The sequence below is a fragment of the Colossoma macropomum genome, unplaced genomic scaffold (assembly GCF_904425465.1).
Source record: "Colossoma macropomum unplaced genomic scaffold, Colossoma_macropomum, whole genome shotgun sequence".
In the NCBI taxonomy this organism is placed as follows: Eukaryota; Metazoa; Chordata; class Actinopteri; order Characiformes; family Serrasalmidae; genus Colossoma; species Colossoma macropomum.
In genome coordinates, this window is record NW_023495381.1 from 1 (window position 1) to 9787 (window position 9787).

Consider the following 9787-nt stretch of genomic DNA (forward strand, 5'->3'; position numbering starts at 1 on the left):
TTTTAACTTTGTTTTTGAAAAATCATGTTTTATTGCCTTGTTTCCCATAAAGAAATATGTTACCCAGACATCCTAAAGCGAGCTCCACCCATCAGAAACATCACGGTTACCATAGAGATTCAGGCAGTGTGGTTTGGTGCCAGAAAAGCACTGTCAGATATGAAGAGTTGATTTAGGGATCCAGAGGAGAAGAGAGTTCAGACTGAAAATCAGAATCCGTGTAGTGGAGTTGAGTGTGTGTGTGTGTGAGGGGGTCAGTGTGTGTGTGTGTGAGGGGGTCAGTGTGTGTGTGTGTGTGAGGGGGTCAGTTTTGGCAGTGTTAGCATCAAAGACAGCACCAACAGGACTCTGAAGGGTTTTACAGGTGAATATGATCATCAGCTCCACACAGATCCTGCCATGATGTCACACTTCAAAATAAATAAACAATGAGTAAATTTCACCTCCGCATTTAACCCATCTGTGCAGTGCAACACCACATACACACTAGGGGGCAGTGAGCACACTTGCCCGGAGCGGTGGCCAGCCCTATCCACAGCACCCAGGGACCAGTTGGGGGTTAGGTGCCTTGCTCAAGGGCACCTCAGTCACCTATTGTCGGCTCAGGGCATCAAACCAGCGACCTTCCGGTCACAAGGCTGGTTCCCTAACCTCCAGCCCACGACTGCTCATAAACACCAATTAGAGACAAGAATGGCCTGAACTATGTAATAATAAAGTTACCAGCCAATGTGAAAGGTGTATGATTTATTTCCCAGATTTGTCTCTGCTTTGTTTCAGGAATGGTAGAAAAGTTGGAAATAAGATAAATTATTAAAAATGATGGTGAATTTTGGGCATTGTCCATAGACTGTGCGGTGTGCTAAGAAGCAGGAATTCGCTTTGTAGAGAGTTCAGAGGACAGGCGGGTGAGAAAAGTACCATGGCCGAGCATTCAACAAGCAAGAGCAGAAGGAAAGAAGGCCTACACTTGCGGTCAATTTGCTTTTATAGAAGGGAAGCAAGTTTTCAGTAGGTAACTTCAGACAGCAAAGAGTGAGAGAAGTGCTGTTGAGGGGCCTGCGCATCATTTTCACATGAATCTAAGCCTAACTCGTAGGGGACCAGGACAATTGTTCTGTTTAATTATTTTCTACATGAACATCTGTGTTGCGCTGTATAGTTACCCATTTGAGTTATATTCTCATTAATATCACAGCTATTATTTTGGTCACTATTTTTATAGATGTCCAGGGAATATCGTTACCTACCAGAGTGATGTTAATGGCCATTGGCTGGTAGCAGTGATAAATGTGGAAGGTGTATAGTTTTGGTGAATGTTTGTGGATGTAATAGTAGAAGACAGAACAAAAGCTCAAGGAGCATATAAAAGCTCTAAAGCCAAAGGGAAGGAAGAAGGTGAAAGAATCACAGTGTATTTCTGCCAATTAAAAAAAGAAAAGACGAGAGAAATAAAATTAATAGAGTAATAATTAATAATATGAGAATTACAGAGTCAAAATTCATATCTGAGGAAATATATTCATTCTTTTGAAATCTTTACTCTGATAAATATATATATATATATATGTGTGTGTGTATATATATATATATATGGACATTTTATATATGCTGAGATCAGTAATGAGAAAACATGCAACACAATGTATTATGAATTGCACTGCAATTAATTTGATTTAATATTTATTGTATGGATGTCAAATTTCACATCTTTTCATATGATTTTCAACTGCTTTTAGTATTTTCTTTCTTTTAAATATAAACTATATGTACTGAGAATGAAGATCTTTTTTTTTGTTTATTTTAATATATTTAAGAAAACACACACATACCCTGATGCTAATTTTTATCTAGCACAGTGTCAGCAAAATTGTCGAAGAGGCCTAGTCAGGACATCAGGCCTGGTCATTATTTTATTCTCTCTCTAAGTTGTTTGTTAATATTTGTAAGTTCATGCTCCAAAATAAAAGTCCCCTGTGCACTTAAAAACTAGTTATAGCTTGTTTACACACACATTTACACACTCATCTAAACCGTTTATCCGTAGAGCTATATTGTAAGACGTTAAACAACATGCACATTTTTTCTCACACAACCAAAATTTCCAAACTGACAAAATAACGACGAAAAAAAAATCCATCTGTCCATCTTTTATTAATTTAAAAGCGATTGGTTATAGCATGTCACGGACATGATGTGAGAGACTCTTACATGTGCAGTGACAGTTGTTTGATGTCAAATGTTTTCAGACAGAGGAGGGTCTGCTGATTTCATTTCACTGTGGGTTTGTGTTGACTCTGTGTGCTGTTTAGGCAGTAGACAGTTAAAACTATTCATTATTAATATAATACAGCAGGCCATAAGGCACGTAATGCCTACAGTATTAGGGACTCCTACATGTGCAGTAACGTAAAACCATGGTGTTAAACCATAAAGTGTTCTATACTATTTTAAAGAAGTAAATTATTAATATGCATATTCAATAATAATAACTTAAAGGCATTGGGCGCTTGAGACTTTTATTCTGAAAAAAACCTACTTAGCGATAGGCTCGCTAAGTTAGTGTTGTTATTTTGGCAACTGGGTTTCAGCACAATTTTCTTCAGCCTGTTAATCTCCTGCACTGTGAACTGTTCTTCACCTTCAGAATCAGAATCAGAACCAGAATACTTTATTGATCCCAGAGTAAAACTGCAGTTGTTTCAGTTGGACCATTAATGTAAAAGAATAAACACTCTAATAATTTAAAACGGAGGAATTTACAATATGTACTCCTTTATATTCTTACAAATACAGTAAAATGACAGTGGCTATGATAATAAATAATATAAAAACAGTGTGTAAAGCAGTTCAAATTATTGCACCTCTGAGTTTTTGTACACAACAGTCCAATTTAGTATTGAATATTGCACAGATGAACCGTAGTGTCACACATTGAGGGAGGAGCTATAGAGTTTGGTGGCCACAGGTAAGAATGACTTCCTGTAGACTCTGTAGTGCATTTTGGTAGAATGAGTCTTGCACTGAATGTGCTCCTGTGACTCATCACTGTGTCGTAGAGTGTCCTTCACCATCGCTCTGTACTCGTCCTCATCACCTCTGCTGATACATCCAACTATTGCAGAGTCATCAGAAAACTTCTGAAGGTGGCAGGTCTCTGTGCAGTAGCTGAGGTGTTCGAGGTGTAGAGGGTGAAGAGGAAGGGAGAGAGGACAGTTCCCTGCGGGGCTCCAATGTTGCTGACCACTCTGTCCGACACACAGTGCTGCAGGTGTAAATACTGTGGTCTGCCAGTCAGGTAGTCAACAATCCAGGACACGAGGGAGGCATCTACTTGCACCACTGTCAGCTTATCACCCAGAAGAGCAGGCTGAATGGTGTTAAATGCACCGGAGAAGTCAAAAAACATGACCCTCACAGTGCTGGCTGGCTTATCCAGGTGAGCGTAGACTCAGGTTGAGCAGGTAGATGATGGTGTCCTCAACTCCCAGGCGGGTCTGAAGGCCCTCTTTTTGTTGTTAAGGAGAGCTTTAACGTCCTTTGTTACCCACAGCTTGTTGTTTGGGTAACATTTAACAGTTCTGGTTGGGACAGTGGCATCCACACAGAAGTTAATGTAGTCCGTGATGCATTAATTCATTCCTCATAATTGCTTGACCTGACTCAATAAACAGCTTGCGATCAGAAAACTGATCTTCAACCAAGTATATGCACTCCTTCAGAATCATCCAATGCACAGAAACCAGTGTCCTCTCCTTGTTTCTCGCTCCGCACTCCTGCCACTCGCTGTGCCTCCCCTTTACTGTCACCAGTCTTAGCCCACTTCATTTTTCTTTTACCAGAGGGAGCTTTAAAAACAGTCTCCTCAGCCACAGCTTCTGTGTCCATACTCTATTCTCCTAAAACAGATCCCATAGCAGCAATAGCTGCCGCACCAACCCCGACATGAGCATTAGTATTACGTTTACTCCTTTGAGGCTCTGAACACTCCAGTCCCACATCTGTCTCACTATTGAGTCTAACAGCAGGTTCAGCTGCTCTACCTCCCTCCCCATCCTGTGTCTGTGTATCAGGGTCTGCGTCAGCCACACTGCCTGCCCTGGGATCTGCAGCACTCCGCTCAGCTGTACTGGGCCCAGCTTCTGTATCAGAGGCCTGGCCTGCGTTACCCCCCCCTATGGGCTCAGAGTTTGAGGCCTGCCTTTCAGTTCTTATCCAGTGCTGCTGTTATCTTCTCAGCCGCACAATCACCACTGCTAATCCCACAATCACAGTTAAAAGTGCAGCCATCATCAGTGCAAAAACCCACACTGGAACAGCAGCTCCTTCATCTGTGCAGAGAACGGGATGGTCATCTACAAAACAAACACACAGGTTTGTAATACAGTGAGTTTAACTGAACACCATCATTAAAGCTCAGCAGCACCTGATTACTGCTCAGTGAATTCTGATTGGATAGACAGACATCATGTAAAAACATACCCTTTATTTTACCTCCACCTGCTGACCCCACGGTCACCGTGTAGATGTGAATGACCTCTTCAGTTTTTTTGGCTTTTGTAGTATAAACTCCACTGTCAGATGTCTTCATTCCTCTCAGCTCAAGAGCACAGGTTAGTGATGCTCTCTGTTTATAGTCATGTTTACAATGTAGTGAGCGTCCATCCACTGTACAGATGTGACCACTGGATGGTCCAGTTGCACCTGTACTGTTATAATACACCTCCACAGCATCTGATACATCCAACTCCTGCACCAGAGATTTGCCAGGCTTAATCTGAATCAGAGATCTCAAGGCTGAGGAGAATAACAAACGAGAAGAGTGTAAATCTGAACAGAAATCAGTGGAGTTCAGTCAGTAATGGTCAAAACAGATGGACACTTACGCTCAATCTGAAGCTTCACATCACAGAGATCTTTACCATCACAGTCAGATGTGTAGAGGCCTCTCTTACTGAAATCAGCTTCAGTGACAGTGAGAGAGAGATCTCCCTTCAGGTACTGATCATGGATCATCTGATATCCCTCCTTCACTGATCTACATGAAGTCTGATCACACTCAGCCAGAACATCAGTACGTTTAGTGAACACAGTCCAACTGACCAAACCAGAGCATCTCTCAGAGCAGGGCAGAGTAGCAGAGTCATGAAGATTCACCTTCACTGAAGGAAAATCTGATTCACAGACTGAAAAAAGAGAGAGAATAAAAGAAATAAATAAAAAAGTGAACATCAAACGACTCAGTATGGAGTTATTTTCACAAAACAAAGTGAAAGTAAAACACAGTGAAGTCTTTAAGAACTAATACTGCAGTACTTACCGGTAGTGACTATATTGGTCAGTAAGATCAGGACACAGAGAGCAGAACTGCAGGACTGCATGACTGACCTACAGAGACACACACACACACTATCAGTACTGACCAGGAGAGGAGAGAGAGAGAGAACAGAACTGACCTACAGACTCACACACACCATCAGTACTGACCAGGAGAGGAGAGAGAGAAGAGAGAAAGAGAGAACAGAACTGACCTACAGACTCACACACACCATCAGTACTGACCAGGAGAGGAGAGAGAAAGAGAGAACAGAACTGACCTACAGACTCACACACACCATCAGTACTGACCAGGAGAGGAGAGAGAGAAGAGAGAACAGAACTGACCTACAGACTCACACACACCATCAGTACTGACCAGGAGAGGAGAGAGAGAAGAGAGAAGAGCGAACAGAACTGACCTACAGACACACACACCATCAGTACTGGTATCAGAGAATCTGTGCGTTAAGTATTTTACACACTAAACTATCTCAACGTTAATGTTTTGTAATGAAAGTGGACATGCAGTCCACATACGTAATTAACCACCACATTACTCACCTTCTGGACACTACACAGAGCACGATGGAGTCCTTTTACTGCTGATAATGATCACTCGTTCTTCACAAAATTACACAGAAATCCCCTCACACTGTTTAGTCAGTGCGGCAGTCGTGGCAGGTATGAACCCTACTTTAGTGCCCAACCACTGGAACCGTACCGCTCTGTATCTCAGCAGAAGCAGCATCATCTGAGGAAGCTCTGCACAATGGAAAACACAGCTGCTTCCTTTAAAAACAGAAAATATCACGAGACACAAGAAACATCTACTGTAGCCTTAAGAACATGCACTTGTCGGGGTTTTTACACACTGTGTACACCCCCAGCCACTTCATCAGAAGTCCCGCCCCTTCAGTGCACACAGTTCCTTTATAACGAGGTATCAATAATGTCATTTATTATTAATGATATAAGTCAGAGTTGGTGTAAATGAGTTTATACCTATAATTTAGGTCTCTGTTGTAAAACCCCTGTAAGAACCACTGACTCACACTCAGCAGGCAAAACTAGAGAAGCGCAGTTTGTTCAGAGCTGCACTGTGTTTTGCTTTTATAGCTTAATATCTCCCAAACACTTATTTCACACTTACATAACTGTAACATGGCATTATGATCTGTGTGCTAATTGGTGAAATCAATCAGTCACAGAATGTAACATATCAACATATTTCGGACTGAGTATAAAATGCAGAATGTCCCATTAAACTAATGGATATTTTAGGCTTCAGTATTTCATCACTTTGAATTGAATTACAGCACTGTATTCAGACCCAGCCGTACATGTTCATCCAGAGAGTAAAGAAACTTTAATGCAATATTTACAGCACAAAAAAACCTCTCTCCAAAAACACCACCACATCAGAGCCAGCTTATCCATTAGTGGGGGTGAACAGACCCCTCAGAGACCCCTGTTTAAACAATCATGGTGCCACAATACTTCTGTTGAACCCATCATTTATAATATTTAGCTCTGTCTATCAGTTTACATTGATTTTAAATATTAAACATATCTGATATTAAATATGCAGTTCAGTTTGAAATTAAAAATAAAGCCTGTCTTGCTGTGTATCAGAGTTTTAGCACTCAGCCTGAATCCAAGAGGATGGAAAATCAATAAAAACATGTCCGCCTTACGCTAATTGTTTATTTTGATTAAAATTATTGCACTTTCAGTTCAGAGACACTCCAGACTGACAGTTTCTGAAAGGTATCTGAGGTGCAACTTGTTTTCAAGATCTCTATATGCAAAAAAATGCTACATTTTGCAGGCGCTGGGTACATTTTTGACCAAAAATGACCCAAATTCATAAAGATATCAAATTTCTGTTACATGTCAAACAATGGGATATCTGAGTAGCGCAGGGTCTCCTGAAAATAACAACATATGGCCTGTGTGACTGTGTCATGTAAATACTGTATAATTGTAATTGACCCAAAATAAAAATAAAAATCTAGGGTTCTGAGGGTTAAATATAAAAATTAATCACAGCATCAATAAATATATAAAATTAACAATCTCATCAGTAAATATAACAGCCAGTGATTACACTGAATGGTGCAATACTGGTGTATATTAATGTGTATATTGTTTATATGTGTAAATGTTTAGAGTCTAGTGTGTGTGGGTGTGCGTGTGTGTATGTGTATATATATATATATATATATATATGTATGTCTATATTGTTTTTTGTATAGGTGAGATCTTCAGTCACCTTCACAGCTGTGCCGATAAAAGTGATTTGATTTTAATTTAGTCTATCTAATAAGAATGAATCGGTAAAACAATATAAAGTTATTAAACAGTTATAAAGCATGTTGTACAGCTGCTCGGTATGACTGAGATGTACCTGCTGACGTTCTCTCACTCACCCTGTAAAACATCAGGCAATAAACACCGCAAAGAGGGCTGAAAGTGATTCACTGTGGAATTTTTTCTTAGCAGGATGGAATAAAATCTCACATCTCTTTAGTTGTCACTCAAACACAGATATGCAGCAACAGAACAATTAACAGACCTGATTTCCAAATAAGTGTTAACTGCTGGGGAATTTTCCACAGCATGACTAAGATCAAAACTCAGAAATGTGTGAAAAACACCCACTGAGAATTTCTCTTCCCTCTCTAACAGACAGAGACACACAGACCCATCAAAACCAATGAACTGTTATCTACAGGTGTAAGACAAATACTGTGAGGACAGATGTTCGACAGTAAAGAGATTCAGATTTGATCATGGGAGGTAATCTGCATGCCTTCATGATGATAATCCAGTTTTCAGAGTGCAGTGGGGCGAGGATGTTTTCAGAGTAGGTTGAAGATGTTGATGAACATCTTTCCTGTCAGGGTTTTACCGTTGAGTCAGAAAGTGAGAGGCTCTTTTCTATTTCTGCCCCCAGTGAAGTTGGTTTGATGTTTCCGTCTGATGTCAGTAGTGTTAGGAGAGCATCAGACCAGATTTCACCTACACATTCTCTGAACTGCACTATTTCATTTTACTTGCTATTTTAAGAACTTTTTTCAACACATTTCCCTGAACTGAACAGAGCATTAAGAGCATCTTCAGGTACGACAGTAAGGGACCGTCATCAAAGTGTGTGTCCTTATGTACAGGCCCTGTGCTGAACTTCAAAATCTCAATAGCATCTAATCTGTAGGTCCAGCTGAAACCTGAGCAACTGATACCTTCCTGTTACTGCAACTTACTGCAGCAGCAGAAATGAAGTGTTGTGTTGATTTATTATTAATATTTTATACACATAAAACCAAACAATCAATAGCTTCTTACTGTAGAGCCCAAATTTGTAGAAAACACTGTAGACTGTTCTGTCATTCCAGCTAACTACAGTAAGCAAATTTGAATTAACTCTAGTATTTAATTTTAGCTCTCTTTTCAACATCAATCATACCTGCATAGTTTAACTGTGTATCATTTAATATGTGTGAAGTTGAAGTCAGAGTGACGGAGTTTATCAGCTGGAGTTTCAGTAAAAAATTCCAGACTGGTTTCTCTGAACTGTAATGAGCTCTGACTTCTGGTAAAAGATGAAAATCCCTAATGACCACAACATTAATGACCATTTACACGGTGCTGCTTCAAATCAGTCTCAAACCAGTCGAATGAATTTAAGGTCAGTCACTGATTCTGCAATAATAAATGAACACATTTACTGTATAGCACTTTTCACACACAGAACACAGATCAGAATACGTCACAAAAGTAAGAGATTAAAGTAAAACAAAATAAATAAATAAATTCATTCAAAAATAAAATTACAAATCTGGTAAAAATAAGATAAAAATATGAACAATAAAATAAGCAAATATGATAAAATAAGATAAAAATAAATAGAAACAATAAAAATAAGCAAATATAGTCAAATAAGATACAAATAAAAACAACAAAATAAGCAAAAATTGTAAAATATGATAAAAATATGAACAATAAAATAAGCAAATATGCTAAAATAATATACAAATAAAAACAATAAAATAAGTGAATCTGGTAAAATAAGAAAAAATATGAACAATAAAAACAATAGAAATGAGCAAATATAGTAAAATAAGATACCAATAAAAAAAAAACAATAAAATAAGAAAGTATGATAAAATTACAAAAATAAAAACAATAAATAAGCGAATATGGTACAATAAAATAAAAAATAAGAACAATAAAATAAGCCAATGTGGTAAAATAAGACAAAATATGACCAACAAAATAAGCAAATGTAGTAAAATATGATAAAAATAACAACAATAAATAAGTGATAATACACAGTTTTAAAGGGGAAATGGAAATAAGAGTTCTAATATAAAAAATGACAGTAATTGGAACTAAATTTAATAATAATTGTGGTAGTAAAAATTAAATGAAAATAAGAATTATAAATGTAATTTTTTTTACTTTAGGC

At 38.6% G+C, this 9787-nt stretch overlaps 1 protein-coding gene across 2 annotated transcripts; it reads right to left on the minus strand.

Moving 5' to 3' along the window:
- Positions 1 to 2758: 2758 nt before the first annotated feature.
- LOC118801940 lies at positions 2759 to 6861 on the minus strand. Of its 2 annotated transcripts, XM_036562342.1 has the most exons (5): positions 5881 to 6861; positions 5321 to 5388; positions 4887 to 5186; positions 4483 to 4797; positions 2759 to 4355 (listed from the first exon to the last, which is right to left on the minus strand). In XM_036562342.1, the coding sequence occupies exons 2-5, from the start codon at positions 5379 to 5381 to the stop codon at positions 4228 to 4230; spliced, it is 804 nt and encodes a 267-aa protein (XP_036418235.1). In that variant the 5' UTR covers positions 5382 to 5388; positions 5881 to 6861; the 3' UTR covers positions 2759 to 4227. The 2 variants fall into 2 exon arrangements, with proteins under 2 accessions (XP_036418235.1, XP_036418234.1); XM_036562341.1 differs by having other exon boundaries at positions 2759 to 4797.
- Between the last annotated feature and the right edge of the window lie 2926 nt (positions 6862 to 9787).

What these genes read in the sequence shown, in the direction of transcription:
- LOC118801940 (XM_036562341.1), bottom strand. Translation starts at nt 5,381, where the DNA reads ATGCAGTCCTGCAGTTCTGCTCTCTGTGTCCTGATCTTACTGACCAAT. An exon ending in GACCAATATAGTCACTACCG is followed by an intron (nt 5,187 to 5,320) that starts GTAAGTACTGCA and finishes CTCTTTTTTCAG; the next exon opens with TCTGTGAATCAGATTTTCCT. An exon ending in TGTGAAGCTTCAGATTGAGC is followed by an intron (nt 4,798 to 4,886) that starts GTAAGTGTCCAT and finishes TATTCTCCTCAG; the next exon opens with CCTTGAGATCTCTGATTCAG.